Below are 25,824 nucleotides of genomic sequence, written 5' to 3' on the forward strand. Positions count from 1 at the left end.
ACCAACAAAGAGATGATTCGAAACTGGACAAGGTGGTGATGTGTGCAAAATTAGCCTGCCTTTTCTGAAGCTCTTTGCTCCTCCCTCTTTTCTAGGGAAGTATCTTGAGCGTTCCTACCCTCCTCCTCAACAGAGTCTGTTCTCTGGAAACTCTATGCCAGAGAATAGAGAATGATAAAGCTAGGTGTGTTCTATACCCTAAGATACTTGCATTTATTTGGAATCACAGATCTAAGGAATTTCAGCTCTTCCTGCTGGAATCGCAGGTTGTTACTGGTGGGGAAAATTATTTAGTATGTAAGGGGTCATCATAGAGCCATTCAAGTCAAAGCTAAGGATGGTTTGGTACCTTTAGGGTAGAGGAAGGGAGGGAGGGAGGGCACAACAAGTGGGGCTCACCTTCCGGACACTATAGATCCAGTTGAGATAGGCTGTGACCTTGGTGTATACTCCTGGGGTCCTGGGGCCCCCACAGCCATGGCCCCAGCTCACGATGCCCACCACTTGCCACTGGTCAGAGTGATACATCAGGGGCCCACCGCTGTCACCCTGTGAGACACCAGAACAGGGGTTGCTGGGGAGGGCAGGCAGTGGTGGGGTGGAGGAGTGGGCTTCTTTTTCTTCCCCTCCTTGAGTTGGCCCATCCGTTCCTCCGTGCTCCCCATTCCTCCCCACTGCTCTGTGCTGTTCTGCCCTCCCCTCCTCTGTTCATGCTGTTCCTGCAGCCTGGAAGGCCCTTCCATTTGGGGCAAAGGGGTTCTGTTTGTGGTCAAGTAAGTTGTTGGTGTGCTTTCTCTCAGATTCACAGAGCATACTAGCAAACTGAAGGCTCTAAGGGGTTCTGCAGTGAGAAGCCCGATTATCTTTGTTTAACCCGGTATTTCCCAAATTTATTTAGCTGCTCATGGAATGCCTGTTGTATGCCAGGTACCATTCTAGACAACTGGGATTGGGTCGATGAAAAGAACAAAGATCCTTGCCTTCGGGGAGCTTAGAGTTACACGGAGAAGAGAGAGACAATAAGCAAACAACACAATAGACCAGAATGTGTCAGATAGTGAGAAGTGGACCACAGGGCTGAGGGAGCAGCAAAAACCCATTGTGAGAAGTACACTTATTTGGGTGTCTGTCCCAGCTCCTGTAGCCCCTGAGACTTTGTCCCTCAGAACCCAGTAACACCATAGCCTAACTGCCCCCTTGCCCACCACTGTGAGCTCCCCAAGGGAAGAAGACACTGTCCCCCAAACCCAGTATTTACCTGGCATTCAAGAGATGGCCAAGAGCCACCTATTGAGTGGAGGGATTTAATGACTAAGAATGGGGGCAGGAATAAGGTTAGGGCCTTTAGTGAAAATGGCTCGGAAGATCCTCTGGGGGTGGAGGGAGTGAAAATGTGTTCAGGGACTGACTGGTCGGTGGGGTTGCGTTGGGGGAGGCATTGCACCAGGGTTCATCCAGCAGGAGATGGGTTTTCTCTAGTCTAGTTCAGCATCTTGGCAGTTCTAGAGAAAACAGACCTGGCGTTCCTGCCCTCTCGTGACTCCTACTCCTATGCGTGACGGGAAGTAAGAGCAGGCGGGGTGGGTAGCACCATTTTTATAGGTGAAATACACGTTTGAAATCTTTCCGCTTGTCTCTGTCCATCCATTCATCCTTCTATCCTTATCCGACTGTAATCCTTCTTTCCCTCCCTCTCTCCCTTCTTCTCTTCATCACATGTTGAATGCCCACCATATGTAAGACTTCATACGGGGTCATTGGCCTCTGGACTTAACTGTCTCTCCCGGACTAATATCTCTATCCAAGGAACTCGCTCATGATCCCACCTGGCAGGTGTCCACGCCGCCCTCCAGGATGCCTGCGCACAGCATCTGCTCGGTGACGTCCCCCTGGTAGGCATCCTCCGCATTGCACTGAGTGTGGTCAATGACCTGGACTGACGCCTGCAGCAGTGTGTCGGACATCTTTCCTGGGAAGTTGTAACCATACTCATATTCCTGTTCTTGCCTCCTACCCCCAGCGCAGGATAATTCTGCAGGTTACCTGACACCTTGGTGCTTGGACTTCCAGGACGGGTTTTTCTCAAGGATGGTCCTCATTCCCATCACCTCCAAGAGCTGCTCCCTCAGCCCTGTGGTCCTGAGCCCAGGACTTACCTCCATCCTGCTTTGTAAAGCCCCATCCAATAACCCAGAGTGGGGTAGCTGGAGTGAGCTCCTCATCAGAAAAGGGCAGGCAGATGGGCCTGACTGTGTCTGCCAGGAGCAGAGAGAAAGAGGGGAGAGTCCGGTGGCTAAGCACTCTGGAAAGGTTGACACCAGGGTTTCTATGACCTATGTTCCAGGGGATGTTAACAAAAGTGGCATAAGAAAATTCTGTGGTCAAATAAGTTGAAGGGATATAGTTTAAACATCATAAAAACAAATTAAAAATGAAAAGCCTTGTCATATCTTTATATACTAATGTGCCCCAAGAAGAGAGCTCTACTATAAAAATGTTTCCCAAACTTACTTGAGTATAGAACCCCCCCTTTTTTTTTCTCCAAAGGACCAGTGTTTTGTGGAACTGACAGTTGGAAATGCTGATGTAAATACTATCCAAGCATGAGTCCTCTAACAGAGCCGTTCCAAGATTCCATGGGCTGCCTTAAAGGTGATGAGCTCTCTGCCCCTGGAGGAGACCAGGTGGGCACAGTAACCCCTTAGTGAGATATTGTGCAGGCTCTTGGCATTGGTTGAAGGTGGAAGATGGACTAGAGGATCTTTTAGTTCCCTTACAACCCCAAGATTGGATGAGTCTATGATTCTCACTTGAGGTGCTCCACATGGAGAAAATAGACCTCACAAGAATCCAGCAGGGGGTGGGGCGGGCTGTGAGCTGGCAGCTCAAAGGGGCCTCATGGCCCCTCACTGATGTTAGGCTGGTATATTCACAGGAAACGCACAGCTGGGGGCTTGAGAGGAGCAGTGATGTGCCCAGGGCCACTTAGTGAGCTAGTGGCAGAAGGGCAGTAGAACCTGACCTAAGGGGTCTGTTCCCAGATGCCACCTCTCACCGGAGAATGTGAGTGGGAACTGCAACTTCACGAGGGCAATGTCCTTCTCTTTGGGGTATGTGGTGTTGAACTCAATGACGAAGATACTGGCCACAGGCAGGGATGGGAAGTTGCCCAGTTTGTTTGAGCCAGCCCTCACCTTCCAGGTGGAGACATCGTGATGCTTCCTGGTGGGGGGGCAGAGACAGCGGGGTTCAGGCCTGAGCCAAGCATGTGTGGTCTTTGCCAAAAACTGGGTCCCCAGGGCCCTGGGGATTGGGGTGCTGAATGTCCCTGCTGTAGGAGGTAATGGTGGTGAGGCCAGGGGTGGTAGAGAAGGAGCAGGTCTGAGGAGTCCCCTACGAAAGGCCAAATTCTAAAAGGGGATTTGATCCTTTCCCCCAGTGAAACCTGCCCAAGAAAACTTCTAACTAGAGGGCTGGGGAAGGGGCTGTTCCCAGTGCCTGAGCTCTGGGGTCCTGGCGCTCTCTCCCCCCAGCACTTTTTACTGTCTGTGTTACTCATGTGGTACTCATATTGTCAGTTACGTTATGTACTTGTCTGTCTGTCTCCTCCAGACGCTCCTGCCTGCTTAGTGTGCACGGGTGGTTTCCCAGGAAAGGACTTAGAGCTTTGTCAGATCTCAAAAAAGGTTAAGAATCCCTGGCCTACACTGTGAGTTCCTCTAAGGCACTGACAGATCTAATGCATATGGGTACATAATATAGTACTCATTAGATGTTGAACGAACAAACGAATGAATGAATGAATAAAAGAAGGAAAGCGAAGAGGGCCTGGGAGTAGTCCTTCCCCAGAGGTATGGGCAGGCCTCTCTCTGCTGGCCTGTAAGGGAATCTATGCTTTATGCTTTTTTAAGTTTTTTTGCTATAATGGGGGAGTGGCAGTGACTCTCGACCCTGGAATCACTCCGGAGAAGACTGGCAGAGGGAGAGCATTCTCAGGACTCCAGGGAGATGGATGGGAAGAGCTTCTGTGGAGTGGATGCTAAGGGGCCAGACTGAAGACACTGGGTATCTGATTGCTTCCTGACTAGAAGAGGTCAATCTTGGTGATCAAACTTGGTGACCATTGCCCTCTGCTCAGACCCTGGGTGACTCTCATAGGACATCGCGTCCCGTGTCTCACTGGGGCAGCCACGCCCAAGGACGTGGCCTGTGGAGGGAGGGCAAAGAGGGATGAGGGCATTGGAACATAAGCTGGGAGACAGGGGACCCAGACACTCAGGCCCCTCTAAGGCTTTGAGCCCCCAAGGCTTCCTCGTGGTGCAGGCCTTACCTGAAGCAGTGGGCTGCCGTGAGGATCCAGTGGGGGTCCAGAATGCTCCCTCCACAGATGTGTTGTTTGTTGTACTGGATGCTGACCTGCCAAGGCCAAGAATCCACAGAGGCCGTCTCCCCGCCCACCACCCGAGGGGCTTTCAGGCTCTCCCCACAGGCTGGAGTCAGTAGGAAGGAGGGAGAAATCAGGAGTCAGGCTCTTGAGGGATGGTACTGCCTCCCTTTGGAGCCCTGTGTCTGTCCCCTTAGAACAGAGCCCTTATGACTGGAACCTGGAGGGGTGGGGAGGACCAGGCCCGTTTTGAGTTATTCCTAGGGAGCTGGTGTCCCAGACCGTAGGGTTTCCCCCAATCTCCCCCTCCTTTGTTGGGCTTTGGAAGTGTTTATATTGTGAACATGGGCGTGTCCATTGTGCTGGGAATTCATGGCCTTCAAACCAAACAGGTGATGCAGAATTACAAAAGTCCTGCCCAGGTGGCGTGTCCCAGCCACTCCTGTGGCGTATCAGCAAACAGATGCCCACAAACTGCTCTGGGAGCTGGAAGTGGGAAGAAGATTCCGGAAACTGGATCTTCCTATCCTAAACTCACCTTTCTCCAAGTCCCTTCCCCCGTGATGAGTGAATCTCCCAGTTTGACACCCTATGCTCTCTTTCATACGCCATTGTCCTTGGCTTTTCCATCATGACTCTCAAGCTCTGGTGAAAGCCTCCATTCCCATCTCCCTGCCCTGCCCTCAGCCTCTCCAGTCCTGGCGGTCATGGCCACAGTGGTGGTTCTCCCAGGAAAAGGCTGCCATCCTTTCTGGGCCTCTGCCAGCCGGGGGCTTTTCAGACACCTCTTATTCCAAACTCTGCTTTCTCTGTCCACTGTCCCCCCCCCCCCCCCGCCACCGCTCCCTCGCAGCCCCAGGGCATCTCTCTTTCTAGGGTAGAGTTTAAAGTCCTCCTGGCAGCTACCCACTGTCCTTAGCTAAAGTTTCCGTCTAGCTGAATTGATCTGCTTGTAGCTCCCTAAAAAGTCGTTCTGCTTATGCTGGTGGAAACTCCCATCCCTGAGATGCTATCCTCTTGCTATTTATCTAAACCATTGATCCATTCAGCAAATTTGTACTAAGTGCCGACTGTGTTTAGGGATGCTGGGAAGAGAGCGGAGGACAAGACAGACGGACAGATGTGGTCTCTCCCTTCTGGGAGCCTACAGCTCAGCGTTTAGCCTGGGCACCACCCCCTGGGGGCCACGCGATCCCTGGGGACCTCCCCGTTTTGGAATTTCCATAGCCTGTCCCCTGGTGTAGGCTTGCCTTTCATTTCCTTTGTGCTTTGGTCTTCCCAGTAAGACTGACAGATCCTCAAGGGAAGGTCTGTGACTTCAATCTCTCTGTGATGTCAGTGCCATTTAGTGCAGAGGGCAGATGATGTGACTAACGGTCATTCACTGGCTGGCCACCGTGTGTCTGTCCGCATGCATGAGGGATTGTGGGCGTCACGTGATAATGACAAGAAGTCTTAACATCCGACAGGGAAGCCTATATACTGCCCAACGGCAAAGGCAGTGATGATGGCCTTGTTCCACTCAGCCCATCCAGTGTCTGGCCAGTGTGGCAGGCTCTGGTCAGTTCTTCCACAAGGCTGGGAGGAAAAGCTGGGTCACAGAGCTTGTTTTCTCTTCTGATCTCCTCTGTAAGAGCTACATCCTCTGGGGCAGTTGGACAGAAGGGCTTCTTGGGAAGAGGAATCTCAGAAAGATCAGGTGAATTGCTCAAGGTCATGCTGGAAGCCAGTGGGACTGGTGCCTGGTCTGTCTGCGGCAGGTCAGCTGTGGGCGCTACTCAGTCCGGCACCTCCCACCTGTGACCTTGCGCCTCTCTCTCGCTGCTCTCTCTCTCTCATGAGCTTCCGAGGAGAGCGGCCAATTCTTCGACTTGTCTGGTGTTTTCTACTTCCCACTAGTGTGCCTGACGGTGCTAGACACAGTCTGTTTTTTTGCTAAACTGAATGCTCTGGTCTTGGATAACTGAGCACACTTTGACAGAGGAGGCCTTGCGGGCCTGACTGGGGTGGGAGGGCGTGGAGGCCCGGTTCTATGCTTCCCAGTTTTCTGTTCCCTGCCGGCCCTCCGCTTCGGTTGTGGGGCTGTGTGTGGATGGTACTAAAGAGTTCTTAATGTCTCCCACTTGGAGGAGCACTGCCCTACAAACCCAAGGCCCAGGGAGGTTTAGTTTGGGACAAAACAGAGGGAAACTTAGAGGCTGAGAGATTTAAGAATGAGGTTGAAGGTCTTTCTCCCTGCTCATTGCTGGCCCGGGGCCCAAACCCTCAGAGATGGGACATACTCACCAAGGCAGTGCAGGGAGACCAGGGAGCCCGAGAGACAGGGTCTGGAAGGGAGGCACAGGGCCTTGTGGTTTCTGTGGGAGGCAAGGACTCTGGTCCCCTGGCCCTGTTGACCCCAGCCCCCCTCCCAACACCTGGGAAATCTGGAACCCACGTCCTGGGGGACTGAATAGAAACGGTACGACCACTTAGTTCAGTGTGATTCGATTGGTTTGGGTTCAACACCCCCTGCTGTTAAGCACCCACTATGTGCTGGGCCCTGCCTGCGTCAGAGCCCAACCCAAGACCTTGGCATCCGGGAGTGGAAGAGAGCTGAGCCTGGCACAGTGTCAGTTACACCGCGGGCTTTCCAGATGGACAAAAAGTGGGATTTCCGTGGAATTACAGGCACACGATCCTTCTGCTACCATCTTGGTCCTTTTTAAGATTTACTCTTTGGTGAATAAGCAGCCCTCAGCAGCATCCCCAAATGCTAGGGAGCCAGAATCTTCTTCGGGGCTCTCTGCTGCAATGTGACCGTTTTTATCTAGCTGCTGAGCTCTCATGCACAGTGGGGAGGCAGAAGAACAGACCGCTGCCAAAGGCCATGCGGCCTTTTCTCTGGAGAGCTGGGAACGTGGAGAGGTCTTACTCTGGCCTGGGTGAGTGGCTGGGAAGGACAAAGTGGCCTTTGGAATCTTGCCTTACTGGGTTTAATCGGGAGCATAAAGCGGTAGGAAAATTTTTGGTTTTACTCTTGGATGAAAAGGCCACCAACAACATGTGGACAGCACACTTTGTCCAGCTGTCTGTTTTATGTAAAAAAGGGAGTCAATCCAGAAAACCTCTCAGAAATCTGATTCTCTAGTTCTTGGTATCTGACAGTCTGCATGGCCTGGAGTTCTTCCTGTGGTCTGGCTTACATTGCCCTTGCTGCACCTGCTCAGGGTAGCTGCCTCCAGCCCTGATGGCAGCCTCCATATGTGAGCCTCTTGTGGGCGAGGAGGCATCCTCTCACTTACCCACTTAGGTTTTGCACCTGAAGCTCCTGGCCGTTCTCTGTGATTCCAACAACATCCAGATCTTGGTCTGGGCCAATCTCCACAGCTCTGAAGGTGGGTTTGCTGCTCACGTTGGGGGAGAGAGATTGAGAGAGATTGAGAGAGAGAGAGATGTGAGGTAGGGCAGGAGGTTAGAAGAAGATGGGGGGAGTAGTCCCCACTCCCAGGAGCTGCAGTGGGAAAGAACGTGTCCTAGGACTTGGCTCTGGGCACGATGCTGATGTGGTCTTGCTTTCCCAGAGCTCTGGACAAATTTTAGGGACACGTTTTCTTAACTCCCAGTTGTAGCCCTATTTCAAATGTCCCAGCATTCTGGGCCAGGAATCCAGCACACCGGCTGGGCCTAGGTACACCTGGAAGGGCGTGAGTGTGGCTGTGCTGGGTTTCAGAGCCCTGGAGATGGAGGCGCTTGTCCTGACTCTGACACTAGCTTGACGTGTAACCTTGACAGGTCATGCCCTTCTCCGGGTTTCCTTAAGCCTTAGTTTCTCCCTCTGTAAAATGAGAGGTGGATCGGATGATCTCCAGAGCCCCTCCCACCTTGAACCATCTCGGGTTTTATGGTCCTGGGACAAGAAGGGCTTCTTATCTAGGTGGAGGAAGGAAAGTAGAGAAATCTGAGACCCGGAAGGAGGGAGTGGTGGAAACAGACAGTCCCCGGAAAGATAAGCTCTGTTCACCCATCACATCCTAATAATTCTGACTGGCTTTGATTCTGTAGAACTCAAGAAGCCAGCTGGTTTGGTGCATTAGTGCACTCCGGAAGGACAGAAACTCCAGGATCCTATTACCTTAAGAAGCCCCAGAGGCACCTTGGTTATGTAAGGCAGCCGCAGCCCTCGGAGCTGGGAGCTGGGCACCCCTGACGCTGCAGTGGCTGGACTGCAGTGGGGGGGGAGGGGCTGGCTGCAGGGGAGGCTGGGCCGGGCTAGGCGGCTACTGGGGGTGGGGGTGGGGGGAGGAAGAGCAGGGCCAGGGTGTGCCTTACCAGCTCTCCTCAAAAATGAAGGAGGCAGAGATGGCCTGTCCAGGGTTGTGTCCCATGGCAGGTATTGAGCAGCAAAGACCTGATAACCAGAGAGCAGAGGGGGCCAAAAGGTCTGATGGATCAGTAATGCTGCTGGGAGCATTTATTGAAAAAGGACCTGGAGGCTGCTTTTTAGGGGTGGATGGGAGAAAGTTCTGTGATTGATTGACAGCATCTGCCTGTCCAGTTTCTTAGAGTCCTTGGGGGCTTGCCAGGGAGAGTCCTTGGGAACCTACCCCACTCTGCAGCTGAATAAATGGGTTATTTTCCCTCCTCTCTGGTTAGGCTCTCTGAGTGATCGGTGGCCTTACGGCTCCTCCCTTTATAGGGAAAGCCTTGGGGGAGGAGAGAATTACCCAAGCTAGAAACAGAGACGTTGCTAGAACTCCTGATGCCCAGGAATTAAGGGGTCTTGGGCACAGACCCCAAGCCTCTTCCTCCCAGCTCCTACCCAAGCAAATTACTTATCCTCCCTGAACCTATTTCTAAAATAGATACAGTAATAACTACCTTTGTGGTTTTTGCCAAGATCAAATGAATATAAACACAGCATGCAAATCACCCTTATGATTACATAACTCTTGATCCACTGAAGATTTGCAGCTGCTTTAGAAATTTGCTGAGAGAGCTGGGATTGCTGATGGGGCCCCAATGTAAGCAGGTTTGTTTAAGCTGAATTTTAACCAATGGGACATTGAAGAAGTAAATATACTCTGGGACAGGGTGTCTTCGTGCAGAGCCGTGAAAGAGCGAGGGTCTCGAGGAGCCAGCACTGTGTGTTGGGGGTGTGTGGTGAGGCTTACAGTCTCTCACTGCACCTGATAACTATCCTATGACATTGCCAGTACTTGCCCCAATTAACCCTAGAGGAAACTGGGGCTTAGGAGATTGAACTTCACGTTGCTTGTATGTGAAAGTGCTCAGGTTCAAGGGCAGTTCTGTCTGACTCCAGTATCTGTATTTTTAGGAAGGGAGGAAGGAAAAGGGGGAAGAAAGGAGGAGGTCATAGGGGCAAGGGGACAGCCTCTGGAGGCTGGGGCCAGGTACCTGTCATAGCCCATCTGCCTACAGGCTATCTTGGCCAGAGCTTCTGTGAAGTTGTCGAAGCAGGCAGAGGCCCAGCTCTGTGTGGCCGAGTCCAGCACCTGCAGGGTGGATCGGTCCCTGGAGAGGCGGACTGAGACGGGCAGAACCTGGGTCAGTTGCAGGGCAGGGGCCTGTCTGGCCCATCTCCCTTAGAATTCATCACGGGTCCAGCACAACCTCCCTACACCCAGACCCTAGAGCATCACAGAACACCAACCCTTTCAACCTCGGGATAAGTTCTTCCATTTGGCTTTGCCTGACTGAGCTTCATTTTTAGGGTAGCCAGGGTGACCAGATGTCCTGGAAACAACCTCCTTGTGGACCTGTTGTCCTGGCACAATTACCAGCAGCTCTCCATTTTATTCTTAGGGATATCAGTTTTGGTGATCTATGGTGACTCTACCCATGGTCCACACAGCTTGCCTGGCCTGGGGGACTTTTCAGTGAGGAACCTAGCTCCTTTTCCATGTGAGGTCAGAGGGAGGAGGCTGAGAGGAAGGTACTTTTGGCAGTAGGATGGCAGGTGCCCATAGGCATTTGACTTCTGATTAAAAAAAACAATGATATATGCAAGAAGTCACTTAGTCCTGCCCCTCAAAACCCCCCAACACCCATCTCCTGGGCTGTCCTTTCTCTCCAGAGCCCAAGTACTAGGTGGGTGAAACTGGGCCAGCCCCATCCAAGAAAGAACATGAGTTCTTGTTGGAAACATCTCCTATTGCTTTGAAGGACCTAGCTCAGTCTTGTTACATAGCAGGCTACAATAAACACCTAATGAATAGAAAGATCAATAGCTGGTTAATGGCCTGACACTCACTTTTCTAGTCCCTTGAAAGAACAGATTTCGTAGAACGGAGGGAACTCCCCAGGGTCATCCAGTCCCACCCTGGTGTAGCAGAACGGGGCAGGCTATGTTACAATTTCCTGTCCCTTCTGGTCTGCATTTGTTCATCATATTCACTGACTATTTGCTACATGGTAAGTACTGGGGCCCCAGTCCTGTTGTTCTTAAGAACCTTACAATAGGGATGGAAACTGACAAGTCAGTTGGCAGATGCTGTGCAGTGGATCAAGGGGGACCTGAGCTGGTTTCCTGCTGTGCCAACTCCCCCAGTTCCTCCAGCCCCTAGACTCACCTGCCGCTGGGGACCCATCAGGGAAGGTCTTGACACAGACCTGCTCATCCTCCCCGGAGGCACAGTCCTGCTGGCCGTCACACACCTGCCTCCTTGGGATGACGTGGAGAGGCTGCCCGCAGAGGAAGTAGTATTTGTCCAGAATCACCTTGACTGGAAGGCGGGGGCAGAGAGGGCTGACAGTCAAGCAGGCAGCCCTGGGGGCGTGGGAGAGGCTGTGTTTCCCTGAAAACATGCTGGGCCTCAAGACAGGCAGATGAGGGCTCCAGATGCAGTGACACCACTTGGTAGCCTGGGTACTTGGTCCTGAGCCTCAGTTTCCTGATCTGTAAAGTAACACCTGTCCCATACCTACAAGATGGCTGAGGCGTCAAGCGGGAGAATGTGCAGGAGAAATTTAGAAACAGCCCCCACTGGCATCATCCTCCCACTGCCGGCACAGTGCCTGTGGTAATGAATAGACGACACGGGGCCTGGAGCCCAAAGATGAGAGCGCTGGCTCTGTCGCCTCCCAAGTGACTTTAGACCCGTCACGTCCCCTCCCAGGGCCTCAGTTTTCTCATCTGTACAGTGGGGTGAGGTGGTTGAGAACATTTGGTGAGCTGGTGGCCGTGAGTGTCTTGTAACCACCGAGTTCTGTTCTGGGGCTGAGAGATCCCTGAAGGGCTTGGCGTCGTGTTGTGTTTTGTCTTCGGCCTGCTGCTTTCAAATCCTGTTGCTCCTTTGCTGCCTTGGCCTGACGGGACTGAGTCTAGAGTTTGTGACTCCTCAGCGAATGAATACTTCACATTCCTAAAGGCTCCTGGTGGGAAGAGACCCCCCTGCCTAACTGAATCCTCCCCGGCCTGAAGCCCCCTCCTGCTGTCCAGTGTCGCTCCTGGCTAGCCCTACAAGTGATGGTGGTAAGTCTGACGGTGGCCTTGCTGATCACTGCTGAGAGCTTCCCATGCACTGCCTTGTGTAATCCTGACAACAACCTGAGGAGGCAGGGGTCATGATGAACTCACATTATAAGTGGGGGACACTGAGGTTTACAGAGTTGGGGTTTATTTCCCAAGGCCACACAACACTTATTTGTAGAGCCAGGATTCCAGTGTGGGTCTGTCTAACTCCAAAGCTCTTTGCTGCCTCTCCATGCCTTCCCTGAGGGGCTTCAAGATGGGGTCTGCTGGCCCGGATGCCCCTGGTGTGAGGGAGCACAGGAGAAGGAGCAGGCGGAATCTTCCCTAGACCTTCAGAGTTTGGTTCATGGTCAGGAGCTAGGGTAAGGCAGGGTCACTCTAGCCTCTTGGGACAAAGCCAGGACATAGTATCACCAGTTGAGACCCCAGAAGCCAAAAAGTTGAGGGAGCTTTGCCTGGGGTGGAGGCTCAAATGACCTCCTCTAGTTGCAGAACCTGGAGGCCCATGGCATGGAAGCCACACAGGACCTTGTGGGATGGGGAGACCCCACTTCTAAATCCTGTACCACTGCCTGCCCGGGCATGCCCTGGATGAATCTGGCCCCTTCTCCTCTCTCCAGTATGGCAGGGCATATGCTCAGAGAAAGCAAGCTCTCCTTCATATTAGCCTAAATAGAACAGGCTTGGGACGGCAGCTCTGCTTATGCTGCTGCAAACCCAGGGCCAAGGGCCAGCCAAGGTCAGGAAGAAATCCGCATCTCACAGCTCAGCAGGGCTCTCCAGGATCTGGGTGGTGGTTGTGTTGTGGATCTGCATTTCCATTGCCACAGATGGAAAGGGACTCCTTCAGTCTGGGTCCCAGGGCCCCGTCCCAGCTGTCTCTAACTGCCAGTCCTCTCTGAGCCTAGGTGCTCAAGGGGAAGAGGACGGTTTGGGTCCAGTGATCTGGGAGTGGCAGTGGCTGTTGCTGGGGAAATGCCACCATAGTTCCAAGTGCAGGCTCGTCAAGGGCCCGTGCTACCCCGTTAGCAAGCACATGCTTTTGTGTATGGCCTTGGTCACATCTCTGCCCCCGTCCGGTGACCCACACTTGGGCACGACCTAATTTTCATCCAGGTGTTTTACATTGTCTCCGATATCCCTCTGGGAGAGACAGGATGTTTTACAGAGGAGGAGACTGAAGTTGAGAGAGGTCAAAGGACTTAAGGTCACACAGCAGCAAGGGGCTGTGCCGGGATCCTCACCCAGCTGTCCTGCCTGCCAGCCTGGTCTGCTGGGCCCTGCTCCCCACCCTGAGGGTGCCGTCAGTAGCCTGCTGTGGCTGTCGGGGAGGGGAAGGCAAGGAGAGTCACAGGAGTGGGAGTGGAGACTGGGACGGTGGGCACGGCAGGTCATTCAGGTCACTCTGTCGCTGAGCGGCCCGCTCACTGGGTCTCAGGCACTGGCGGGGAGGAAGACAGAGCTACAGGCAGTGTGTGCGTGTGCGTGCGTGTGCGTGTGTGTGCGCCTGGGTGGCTTCCCGTATGCCCCCTGTCTGTCCCTGCCTCCCAGGTGGAAAGGCTCCCTGCTCTTGTAGCCGGTAGGGCTGCTCAGGTGTCTGCAGGCACCTCACTAAGGAGGCAGGGCGCGGCCGCCCTGGTCGGTTGCCTGTGTGGCTTTGTACCGTGCGCAGCTGTGCTTTCCCTGTGGTAGAGATCATCTGGGGTAGGTGGGGGCTGCCTTCACCTCCCCCTTTCACTCTTGGAGGAAGGCTTCCTTCAGAGCACGGGGTAGACGCGTGTCACACGTAGCTTTCTGCAGCTCCCCTGCCTATGGCTGCTGGGTGGAAGGGTGGAGGGTAAGGTTATGCTTGGAGGGGCGGTGGGAGCTGCTGTTTCCTGTGGGGGGTGAGGGGGAGGTGGGGGCAGTAATGAGGGGGTGAGGGTAGGGGTGGGGGCTGCCACTTACTGAGGACAGCCATGATGATGATGGTCGCCAGGCTCAGCAGTACTGCGATGATGGGGATGCCCACCTTTTTGAAGGTTTCCAGGGGAGTGCGAGGTTTGCGCAGGGGGGTGACGTCTGTGAGGCGGAGGGAGAGAGCCTGCAGTCAGCACTTGGAGCCCACCCTTGCCAAGGCCCACAGCCTCCCTGCCCTCTGGCCCTCATGCTGAGCCGTAGAATGCTTTGGGTAAAGTTTTGCTTAGCACTGGAGTTTTATTCCTGCAGACTGGGCTTAGCTTCAACAGCGCATGGTCACCCCACCTCCTTCGCTTACCCAGGCTTATCCATCTTTCACCTGTGCCCCTCAAAGGAGACTCCGGACCATGGTGTCTTCTCCTTGTCTTGACTTAGCCTATTCTGCCATGTTTCCCCCTGTCAGGTCTGCCCTGCATCTGCCCTGGGAGAGGCAAGTACTCGTTTACTTTACTATCGTTTATCCTCTTTGCTGACTTATCTTTTGGTTAAACTGTAAGCTTGAGGGCAGGGACCTCCAACGCATTCCATGCTTAGTAGAGCCCTGATACATGCTTGTGAATGAACACCTCCTAAGGGCCTCCATCTCCAACTCAACAGATGGTGAGTCCCTAGAATGGTCCTCATCTTTAAGGAGATGCCAGTTTGGGGGAAGAAGCACACAAGGACAGAGTTGCCAGGACCACCAGACACCATCAGAACACTTAAATGGGCCTCTGTAAGTGGCGATGGGGTGGGATGGGGGCTGGACCAGCTGGGCAGAGGCCTGCGGGTGTTGACTGTGAGCTCCTCGTGTGTCTGAGATGTAACATGAGCAAGTGCGTATTGTGGAGGCAGGACTGGCAGTGTCAGTCTGTGGAGAGTCTTGAACACCATGCCGGGAATTTGGATTTTATCGGGAAGGCAGCGTGGAGCCATGGGAAGCTTTGAGCAGGAGAGAGACATGATAACCTTCATATTTAGAAAGGTGAATCTTTCATAAGGAAGGAGGTGGATGGGAACAAGAGTTTGGGGGTAGGGAGACCAGGTAGGAGCCTAGAGGTGCCTAAAACAGAGGTAATAATAACTATATTGTCTCTTTCATATGGTTATCCAAGGAGATGGTACCGGGACCAGGATTTGAAAAGTTAAATTCTCAGGAAGTATCCGAGATAGGTCCTCTTGCATCCCCCTTCCTTGCAGGCAATAAGCTGGGGCAGGTGCAAGGAACTTCTCCAGGGCGAGCTAGGGCAGGGAGTCTGGCAGCCTTGAGTCCCTGGAAGGCGATAGGTCAGCTTTCTTCCCCTCACCTCCCCATGGCTTGGTCTGTCACCTTCCTTGTGAGGCCTTCTTGACCTCCCTTTTTAAAAGATAATCTTCCGATATTTCCTGTCCTCCTTCCCCATTTTTAAAAACATCAGCTCTTAGCATACTCTATATTTTATATATTATATGTATTTTCCATCTCCTCCTATCCCTGCCTGAAATGAAGACTCTATGAAGATAAGGAATTTTTCTCTTCTTCTTCTTCTTCCTTTTTTTTTTGGTCACTGCTGAGTCCCAGGTGCTTCAGCAGGTATTTGTTGAGTGAATACATGCATTGCTCTTTGCTTCATCTCTTAAGCACATCCTTTCCGTCTTTGTTACAGGTCTTGTTTCCTGGCTTGAATGAGGGCTGGTTATATTCTGTCTCGATCGCTTTCCTCAGCTCTTCAAAAGCAGAGAATGGCATCCAGCCATAGACTGGTGCTCAGGAAGTGCTGGTATCATTGTTGAAAGGGAAAGCGTAGGAAATGTTGCGTCTCCTCAAAAGGAGAGTTTAAGCCTCAGACACATAGCACAGGCCCGTGGGGTGTGGGCTGGTGTTGCCCATCAGGGGCAGGAGCAGGCACCAGGGAACTTCTCAGTCTTACCAGGTACGGTTTGAAGGTTCCAGCAGTCAGTGTACAGAGCTGTCCTCTGTCCCGTGGCCATGGACATGGCGACATTTTGTTCATTCCTCCTTCATGCATGATTTATTTATTGAGCACCTTCTGCTGGGGGCGTGAGGTGGGCTGGTTTTCTCAGAGGTGCATCATTTCTTGGGAGCCCCTCAAGGGGTTCCCCTGTCCAAGTCCCCATGTCTCTGCCTCCCTGATGTTCTCAGGGAGGACAGCATCAGGAAGGGTAGGTTTTTCTTGGTTTATGTTTCATACGTAAAGTTGACGAAGCCACCATGAGCTATGTGAAGAGCCTCCCTGCCTGCCCCTGTTCCTTCCTCCAGCCGGTCCTGCCCACCGCTGCGGGACAGAGCCTCCCAGCGTATTGTTGTCATCCTGTCACATCCCTGCCCGAGAACCCTCCGTGACTTCGGATCTAGACCACACTCTTCTCCAGACTTGCAAAGCCCCTGGGATTTGGGGCCACGTGGACTTCCCACTGCTAATCCTCGCCGGTCCTCAGTGCCACATGGGCAGTTCCTGCCCTGGTCCTTGTGCACCTGCCTTCATTCCTGTCTTTGAACTTTTGCTCCTCCTCGCCCCTTCACCACTGAAACCCTCATCACTTCCTTCTGTTCCGTGATAGTTTACTCCTGTGGGGACTTTGTCAAAGCTTGCCTGACCCCATGACGCTGTTATCTCTGATCGCTTGGCACTGATCGCTCCTCGAGCTCCCTTCATGTTGGCATTGGTAGCAAATCTAACTTGTTTTCTGGTTTGGTGGTTCTCAGGCTTACTCGGGTGGTGGAGCTCTTGGATGTCTGGTGTTCTCTGGGGACACGGGGGTCTACCGGTCTATTGAATTCCAGAGCATAAACTAGGCACCATCTTACTTGCAGAAGATTACATTGTTTGTGATCATTATTAACGTGGGGCCCTGAAATTGTTGAAGTAAGTGGGATTGGTTATTTCCTTGTGGATCTGTCATATTAGTTTGTGCTTTGCTGATCCAGCAGGTTAGCATCAGGAATAGCTCTCAATGGTTTAACAAAATAGAATGGGAGGGGAAAAAACCAAAACCTTAAATTTGGAAACACTTTATCTCTTAAATTATTCTTCTCCCGTAAATGAGGGAACCACTATCATTTTCTAGTCTACCAGGGAAAATACCTTTGTCCAGCATGTTCCATGGAAGTGGGTCAGACTGGCAACTCCATGAGGGCAGGGACTCTGGCTTTCTTACTTCCTGTTTTAGTCCAGTGTCTAACCTGGAACCTGGCACGTGTCAGGCACTCACAGAGTTGTTGAATGAATAAGAAAGTGAGTAACTGAATGAATGATTTGGAGAATCATTGCTCTTGGGGTTTTAGGTTTGTTGGTCCTATTTCCCTGGAGACCATGCTTCCTACTTCTAGAATTATCCTGGACCTTACAGTTGCTTAATACATTTTTATTGAATGATGAATGGGTGGGTGGATGGAGATCTTCCATAGCATTTAGCCCTTAGTGGTGGTGGTAAGGGCCATGCAACAGGGGTATAGTATCTGTTTGGTAACTGGTTGAAACTTGGAGGCTGAGGTGGACAAGGCAAAGCTGGACCTGAGCTTACCAAGGCTGTTCAGGGGTTGATTGCTGTCAGGATCCTGTAATTGAAGGAAAAACAGTCAGTGAGTAGAGTGAGGGAAACTCTCAGGCTGGGGCTAAGGACCCAGGGGAAGCTCTTGGTTCTTATTTGCATCCCCTTCTCTCTGCTGAATCTAAGCTGGGCTCAGTGATATCTCACTGGCTCAAAATATAAAATTCAGGGGCTCCTGGGTGGCTCAGTCATTAAGCGTCTGCCTTTGGCTCAGGTCATGATCCCAGGGTCCTGGGATCGAGCCCTGCATCGGGTTCTCTGCTCAGCAGGAAGCCTGCTTCTCCCTCTCCCACTCCCCCTGCTTGTGTTCCCTCTCTCACTGTCTCTCTCTCTCTGTCAAATAATAAAATACACACACACACACACACACACACACACACACACATATATATAAAATTCAGTTATGCATCAATATTACCTGGTATTACTAGCTTACTAATTGTAACAACTAGTTAGCAATTGTGGATATGTTAGGCTGCTGGGTTGTTGTATTGCTGAGTTTCTTAGAATGATTCTGCTCAGCTGTCTGTTTTGGTCAACCATTTGTCTACTTTGATGTCTTAGTTCTGTAAAAACTTAGACACTTTACAAAAGGGGATACTTCAGTGGCCAATCAGTGCCAAAAGATGCTCAGTGTCATTGCTCATCAGGCAAATGCAAATTGACGACCACAATGAGATATCTCTGCGTAGACACCTGAATGGCTAAAATTTAAAAAACTGACATTACTAAGTGTTGATGAGGATGTGGAATATTGGAACTCTTATACACTGTTGTCAGGAGTATAAATTAGTACAGATACTTTGGGAAACGGCCTGGCTGAATCTGCTAAATCTAACTATGTGGCTATTCTAGGATTCTGTGACCCAGGAATTAGCCAGGAGAAATGAGTGCATGTGTCTAGTGAAATATCTGTACACAAATATTTGTAGTAACTGCATTCATAATAGCTAAAAATTGGAAAAACCCAAATGTCCATCACTGGTGGAGTAGATAAATTGTGGTATATTCATATGATGGAATATATTTTAACAATAGACAAATATAACCTAGTGCTAAAGTGCAATGACCTATGGGGATGACTCTCATAGACATAATAATGAAGGAAAGAAAGTAGACACAAAAGAGTAAACTCTGTCTGATTTCATATATATAGATTTTAAAAGGTAATGTTAATCTATGGCGATACAAGTCAGAATAGTGATTACCACTGGGGAGGTGGGGCAGTTATTGGAAGCAGCACAATGGAAACTTCTGGAATGTTGGAAAACTTATAGGTCTTGATCTAAGTGTTGGTTACATGGGAGTACATATGTTTAATATTCACTGGGGGGTACACTTTAGATTCGAGTACTTTATTGAATGTATGTTATCCTTAACAGAGCAAACAGAGACAAAACACTACCAGAGCACTATGGTACTTCTGCAGGTGTACTCTTAGGTCACCATGGACACACATACACAAACACAAGCCTCTGTTCTTCCAGTGACACCACTGCATGTGTGCACTCAGCACACACACAGCCACATAGGGTCACAAACAGGAGCCGTGCACACAAGGCTTACATACGAAGTCCATTCGCCCCCTTGCCTGCAAAGCAAAGGGTAAGGGGAGGGGACTGCCAAGGCTCATGCCTCACTCTCATGCCTCCCAGAAAGCTCTCTTCTCTTTGCTGCCTTTCCAGCTGCTACAGGAGCTGGAGTCCTGGGGCCGGGTGAACAGCAGGCCTGCCTGGGATCTGGGTCTCCATCCTGGGACTTGGCTGCCTGTGGTGCTGAGGTCACGATGGTGCCACTGGTAGGTGGAGGAGCTGCAGGACTCTGAACGTTTCCGCCTGGGAAGTTTTTGAGTCCCATTTGGGGGTGACAGGGCTTCTTCTAACCCCTGGGTGGGTGTCCCAGATTAGGTCTGGTTGGTGGCAGCGGGGAGGGGGGTATCCCGGGGTGTTTGCTTCCATGGCTGAATGTGGCAGACATAGTCATTGGGAGAAGGAGCTCCTTCCTTTCCTCCCAAACTCTGTAATCCACTGGAGGGACGTGCCTGGCATTGGCCTTCAGTGTCATGAGGCCTTGGGCGGCTTGCGGATGTTCCAGAGACAGCGGGCCCTGGAGTCTCTGGGGGCTGAGTTGGAATATAGGTTCTGTGTCTTATTAACTGTGAGTCTTGGGTGTGAGAGAGTTAACCTGTCTGAGCTTCATGTTCTCCCTCTGTAAAGTGGTACTTACTTCACAGTGCTACTGTGAGGTTTAAGTGAGCTATGTAGCAGGAGGGCCTGGCTCACACAGGCGAGCTCCCTTCCCTCCTGGGCCCCCTAGCATTTGCTGCAGAACTTGCTACTGGGCAGTTGTCCTTGTTTCTTGTGGCCTTTGAGCCCTCAGAGTTTTGCACTGGGCTGGGAAAGACCAGATAGATGCTATTAAACGGAATGGGACTCTGGGCTCTGCCCTGTGGATCATTCCTAGCCACCTGTCCTTTGCCGTCTCCAGGGCCTGGAGGGGAGACTGTTTCCAGGGTAAAGATGAGAACAAGTCCTACAACACTGCGTTGCAATGGCTGCCGAGTTAAGTAATAATAGTATCAACAGTATTTAATCTACACACAGTCATCGTGTAAGAGTTTACAAAATTCTTTTGTCTGACTCAGTCAGATTCAAGGCTGAAAAGGATCCCAATTGTCTGATACCCAGTATGGTTAGCACCACGTAATTAAGTATTCAATGAACTATTTGACAAGGCCCTGCTCTAGGAGCTGTGGATTCAAAGACAAATAAGAAGTAAGTGCAGTAGGATGGGAGAAGTGCGCAGGCAGGCCAGGTCAGGCCCTGCCCTCACCTCTGATGGGTGGGGAGGGGGGGGAGGAGGGGAGGACAGGTGTGAGCAGATAAAGCTGGAGCGATGAGTGCCATGCAGAGTGAAGTGGGTGATGGGAGCCAGTGCCTGGTGGATACTTAGAGCCAGAGGCCTAGGGAAGGGGTTAGGGTGGTTAGGGACAGCTCCTGGGCTGAGATCTGAATGCCAGGGGGGGAAGGAGCAAGCTTGGTGTTGGAGAGAGAATAAAGATCGTCAAGGACAAGAGGAAGGTGAAGGGGGCTGGTGGTGGGAAAAGATAACCGTGCTTGGAAGGTCAAAGCAGCAGGCCTCATAAGCTGATTGGATGCTCTTAGGTCTTCAGGGAGCGGGTAGGAGGGTATTTGCCAAGATGTGAAGGCTGCAGGAGGGGCAGGTTGGAGGGGTGTCAGGAGCATCCACTGAGTGGCCCCTCCCCATCAATTCATTCTTTCTCACTGAGTCTGCCTGTGGTCACGTGCCTGCATTAGTTGAGGTAGGTAGGGCAAGTCTCTTGTTTATTATTAATTCAGCAAATATTGACTGTATGCCTTTGATGGGCCTGGCATTATGCTGGAGGCCGAGACACAAGAGGGAACAAAAGAGGCTTACAGTCTGCACTTTCTTGATTCCTCATCTGTAAACAGAAGTGACCTCAGTACCCCTTTAGCTAGTATGTTTTCGATTGCGACCCACTGAATAGTGCTTATACAGAAAACATCCCACACCTGAAAACAGAGAAAATAAATCAAAACTACAAGCTAGAATGTCATAGACTGTGACTAATTGGTAATTAGGGCATCCCTCGTGTCTCCTATAGTACCTGGCATAGAGCGGGTATTTATTTATTTTAAAAAAGATTTATTTGAGAGAGAGTGTGAGAGAGCATGAGCATGAGTGGGGGGAGGGGCAAAGGGAAAAGGAGAAGCAGATTCCCCACTGAGCATGGAGCCTGACACGGGGCTCGATCCCAGGACCCTGAGATCATGACCTGAGCTGAAGTCAGACGCTTAACTAACTGAGCCACCCAGGTGCCCCTAGAGTGGGTATTTAATATTTGTTTTTTTTTTTAAGATTTTATTTATTTATTCATGAGAGAGAGAGAGGCAGAGGGAGAAGCAGGCTCCCCACTGAGCAGGGAGCCTGATGTGGGACTCGATCCCAGGACCCTGGGATCATGACCTGAGCCGAAGGCAGACGCTTAACCATCTGAGCCACCCAGGCGCCCTTAATATTTGTTGAGTGAAAGAATTAAGGAAAATATCTTGGTTGGTCAGCCTTGAAGAAGCTGACTCTGGTACATTCACACATTGGAATATTATGCTGCAATCAAAACAAATGAACTATGGCACCGTAAAATCACATGGATGGGGCATTAGTAATTTAACATTAAGGTAAAAAGTAAATCCCCAAAAGATTACATGTAACACAGAATCTTTTTCATAAGGAAGCAAGGATATGATAAACATGGGGTTTGGGTTGAGGTTTACTTTCCAGGGGGCTTCTAGCACATTTCTTGGCCTGGCAAAGACGTAGAATCGATATTTGTTGAATTCTTAAACATAAGAGACTTGCCCAGCTACCTCAGCAGGGGGAGGGAATATAGGTGTGAGGGCAGGGGATCTCCTGGTTAGATGCAGCGTTTGTTTGGGGTGGTGAATTATGGGGGCTAGCTGACTCCAGCTAGTCAGCCATCTAACTAGCTGGAGTTACAAGGGGGCCCCGTGTCGGCCAACGGTGGAAAATGTCATGGATCCAGGATTATGATTCATCCGGTGGTGTGCACCTGAGGTTCAGTCTCCCGGCTGTGCTGAGGGGTCCAAGGAGTGAAGCTCCTACCCTCCCATCCTCCTGTGCTCTACTCTTTCACGCTGACAGAGTTTTTCCATTCAGTGGCCTGCTCCTTGGCTTTCTTGAAGCCTTTCTGACAAATATCTCCAACACAGCGAGATCAGAGATGATGGGTTGCCAAACTTCTGGGAAGGGGAGCTGCAGAAGGTCACAAGCCTTCAGGGTAATGGGCAGGGAGGTGGGCACATTGAGGTTTATGAGCAGCGACTGGGGAACATCAATGTCAATTACCTTCCTGAGCAGGGTGGAGAAGGAAATGCATAGCAGCTGTGTTGCCTTTCGGCCCAGAATCCATCCTGAGTCGGGGGTGGGAAGGGGGGGAGAGATGGGGCTGAGAGATGAGGTAAGAATCTTACCAGGTAAGATTCAGGAACCTGGCCATCCCCTATCCCTGGGTGAGTCTATGCCATGATCACAGGATGCAAAGCCGAAATGGTCTCTGGGGACCATTCGAGGCAACTCCCTAGTTTCCTAGACCAGGGAAATGTCTAGCCCTGGAGTTGGTGGAGGGAAGGTGCTTGAGAGGCCATGAAACACTTACTGTGCTGCCTTCTGCTTTGTTGGAGGTGTTTCAGTTTATCCCCAACTTGAACTCAGCCCTTGGCCACAGTTGCCACAGCCCAGGCCCAGCCCAGGCCCAGCAAAGGCACCAGCCTTTCCTGTGTTATTGGTTTGCTGACTGGGTCAGGCCTGTCTGCTGTGTTGATTCAGTCTGCTCTGGGGCTCTGACTCATGGGCCCAGCCCAACCAGTGTCTGACCTAGGGGTTCATCTGGGAAGGAAGCTCCTGGATTACAATGGGAGGGCAGGAATGCCTGGGCCCCCAGAGCCCAGAAGGGCCCAGCTAGAGGAGGTGGGGGTGGGGTGTGGGAGAGGAAGTTAGAAGGTGGGTGTTAGAAGGCTGAAAATCACCTATTGATTGCGTGGTTCGCTCAGAGAATCGTCTTTCCCTGCTTTTCAGTCAAAGTTGCTGGTCACAGAAAGACGTTAATCCAAGACCATGTGTAGAGGCAGAACAATTAACTACTGCATTTGGGGATTAGTACAGGGCTTACAATATCTTGCATAAATGCTGTCCCATTTAATCTTCAGAACCACCCTGAGAAATTATCCCCATTTTCCAGAAGAGAAGACCAAGCCTCCTGTAGATTAAGTGGCCTCAGAGCAAGTCAGGAGCAGATCCAGCTCTTGGGGGGCCAGGGTTTTGGACTCCTTGGACTATTGTTTTCATCCCCTCCTCGCCTCCTCCCCATTGATATGCAGGGATTATCCCCAGCCCTCCCCAGCTCCCCAGGCAAACCCATCTCTACTTGGTTCCTGACTCTGCCAAGTCTTCCATCAGCAAGGGTAAGTACTCCTCCCTCCCAGAGACTGTCTGGGAGAGGGCCTACAGCAGTGCTGGGCCTAGCAGGGGCTTCATTGTTATTAGCATCCCTTCTTCCTCCCTCTTCAATTAGGTCTGCACGTTTCTCATTTCTTCCTCCTCCTCCATTTACCCTCAGTCTCTGGTGTTTCAGATTTTGGAGAATCCCGGTTGGGTTTAGCACAGCTTCTAGCTCAGAGGTGATGAACCCAGGCACCAGGCAGCTCTTATTTTTAAATGAGGATGAAGATTAAGTGTGCTGCAGAGAAGACACAAAGAATCATCCTGGGGAGTGTAAGTTCTCATATTACCTTGTCTTTTGACTTGCGGGGTGCCTTTGGGCACACGCCTCAACCTCTCTGAACTTCAAGGTCCCTAGGGTAATTAGAAACTCTCAGAGATGGTAAAGCAGGTAAGAGAGTTAATAACCCCACACTGAAACAGGCAGGTGCTCCACCAGGCTAGTAATGAGGCAAAGAAGAGGTGGCCTCTCACAGAGGCCAACGGAACAGAAAGCCTGGCCAGCTCTTTTGTCTGCTTTCCTTGCCACGCAGCCTGCCCCTGGGCCTTGTTTTTCTCTTCCTCTCTGCATTGCTGACTCTGAGGTTCCTTGTTCTGGAAAGAAGTCAGTAGAGGCAGAGCTCGGATGATTGGGGTGCAGAGGAAGCAAGAAAAGCAGGGGCTCACAGTAAGGGGACTTTCTGGCTCTGCTCTGGTGTGCGGCAGTTTCAGGCTCCTCTGGGGGCTTCTTGTGGTCCCTCAGGGAAAACCTAGAGGCAGAGATGCTACTGTTGCTAGGTGATGGGATAAACTGGTCCTTTGTGGCTCTGGCAGGTGGCAGCTAGGTTGCCTAGGCCAGGGACACAGCCAGGGGGAAACCCAGGGGAGTGGGTGGGGAAAGTTCTCTGGTGAGCCAGGAGCAAGGCTCGGCCACTGGCTGGCTCAGGTGCTCAGGGGCTGCTCTGAGGGTGCCTCCCACTGCTCTCTGACCCTGAACCTGCATTCCACTCCCCGACCCAACAGCAGGCGGCTGTGAGCTCTCCACCTGCAGCGGGGGATAGGGCAGTTTGATGCCTTTATCAGGCTGGGGCAAGTACCCTCTGTCTTGGGTGCTTCAGCCATGACAGGTAAGGTGAGGAGAGGGGCATGAGGGCTGGGTGGTTGTGAGTCAGCAGAGGGGAAGGTACAAGTTCCCCCAAGATGGGCCTGGCTGTGATGCAGTAGCTCTGAGTGCATGGAAAGTTCTCGGAGATGGCAAATCATGCTGGCTCTCAAGGACGCTCTTGAATGATTAGCCTGTCTCCAGACAGGTCCAGGCCACTCACAGGTGGGTGCCCCAGCTCTCACATGCTGGGGTCTCAGTGAACGTTCTCCCTGCTCCGCCTTGCGTGAGGCGGCCGTACAGCAGCACATTTTCCTTCAGGACTGACCTCCTCCTGGACTGCTGCATTAGAAACCACTGGGCCTTGTTCTGAGCCACGTAGGTGCTGACCTGTTGGCAATTTGAGCTGAGCACCTTGACCCCCATCGCAGCACACACAGTGGCTCCAGGGCAGAGCCTGGGGCAGCCGGGAGGTGTCAGGTGGCCTGCCATTGTCCCGCTGCCAGCCTGCTGTTCGGCTGCCCTGCCCTCTGTTAAGGATCAGCCTTTGTGTCTAGGCCCACCTCTCCACTCCAGGCAGGGCCACGGGAGAGGGCGCTGGTGTAACTGTTCCTCTTTCGCAAATGGGGAAACTGAGGCACAGAGTCGCCATGCCCTCTGGCCCCAGGTCACATGGCGAGACCACGTGAAGGGCAGGCGTGAGGTATTAGTACATGGCCGGGGGGTTGAGTTGAACTTGCCTCCGGGTGGCATTGCGGTTAACTGTAGCTCATACAGATCCCGCAGACGTCCTTCTCTCTGTGCTCGGAGGAACCTGCCGGTTTTCTGCAGCCTGAGCTCTCCGCAGTTCTACTTCACTCAGCTTTCTTTCTGCCCTAGGGTGGTGAGACGATGCAACCCCCTCCCTCCTAGGAGGGTCTGTTGGAAAGAAAGATGCTCCGACCTTTCTGCAGCTGAGGGTGGTATGTGGGCAGTGGCTGAAGGGGACACGAGAGAGCCATCGGGAGTCTGGCCACTCGGACCGACGGCGACCTGTAGGGGTTTGCCTGACAGGGACTCTGGGGGGTTTGCCTTTAGGAGGGGCTGATGGATCTTACAGCTTGGGGGTGGGGAGGCGATCTCTAAACACTGCAGTTTACTTGATTGAGCTAAAGAGCTGCCATCCAAGGCGTGGTCTGGTGTTTATAAAAGAATCCCACAGAGTTTGTCCTGCCTCATGCTCTCTTTTGCTTGCTCTGAATTGTCCTTTAAACTTTGAGGAGGGAGGTGGTGCGGAAGGAAGAGGGGCTCTGGTGTTCTGAAGTTGAACTCTACAATTTACCTGCTGAGCAACCA

At 51.9% G+C, this 25,824-nt stretch overlaps 1 protein-coding gene across 1 annotated transcript; it reads right to left on the reverse strand.

The window, feature by feature from the left end:
• Nucleotides 1-351: 351 nt before the first annotated feature.
• On the reverse strand, nt 352-24,915 carry TMPRSS4 (transmembrane serine protease 4). The gene is made up of 13 exons (XM_028105735.2): nt 24,713-24,915; nt 24,378-24,432; nt 17,322-17,355; nt 13,806-13,919; nt 10,957-11,109; nt 9,782-9,911; nt 7,669-7,770; nt 6,671-6,711; nt 4,331-4,490; nt 3,056-3,222; nt 2,157-2,255; nt 1,827-1,969; nt 352-549 (listed from the first exon to the last, which is right to left on the reverse strand). Exons 1-13 carry the CDS (start codon nt 24,913-24,915, stop codon nt 352-354), a joined length of 1,599 nt encoding a protein of 532 aa, XP_027961536.2.
• Between the last annotated feature and the right edge of the window lie 909 nt (nt 24,916-25,824).

This window comes from Eumetopias jubatus, unplaced genomic scaffold (genome assembly GCF_037043125.1).
Source record: "Eumetopias jubatus isolate StellerSeaLion01/CBP00866 unplaced genomic scaffold, mEumJub1_p1.0 scaffold_13, whole genome shotgun sequence".
NCBI classification, from domain to species: domain Eukaryota; kingdom Metazoa; phylum Chordata; class Mammalia; order Carnivora; family Otariidae; genus Eumetopias; species Eumetopias jubatus.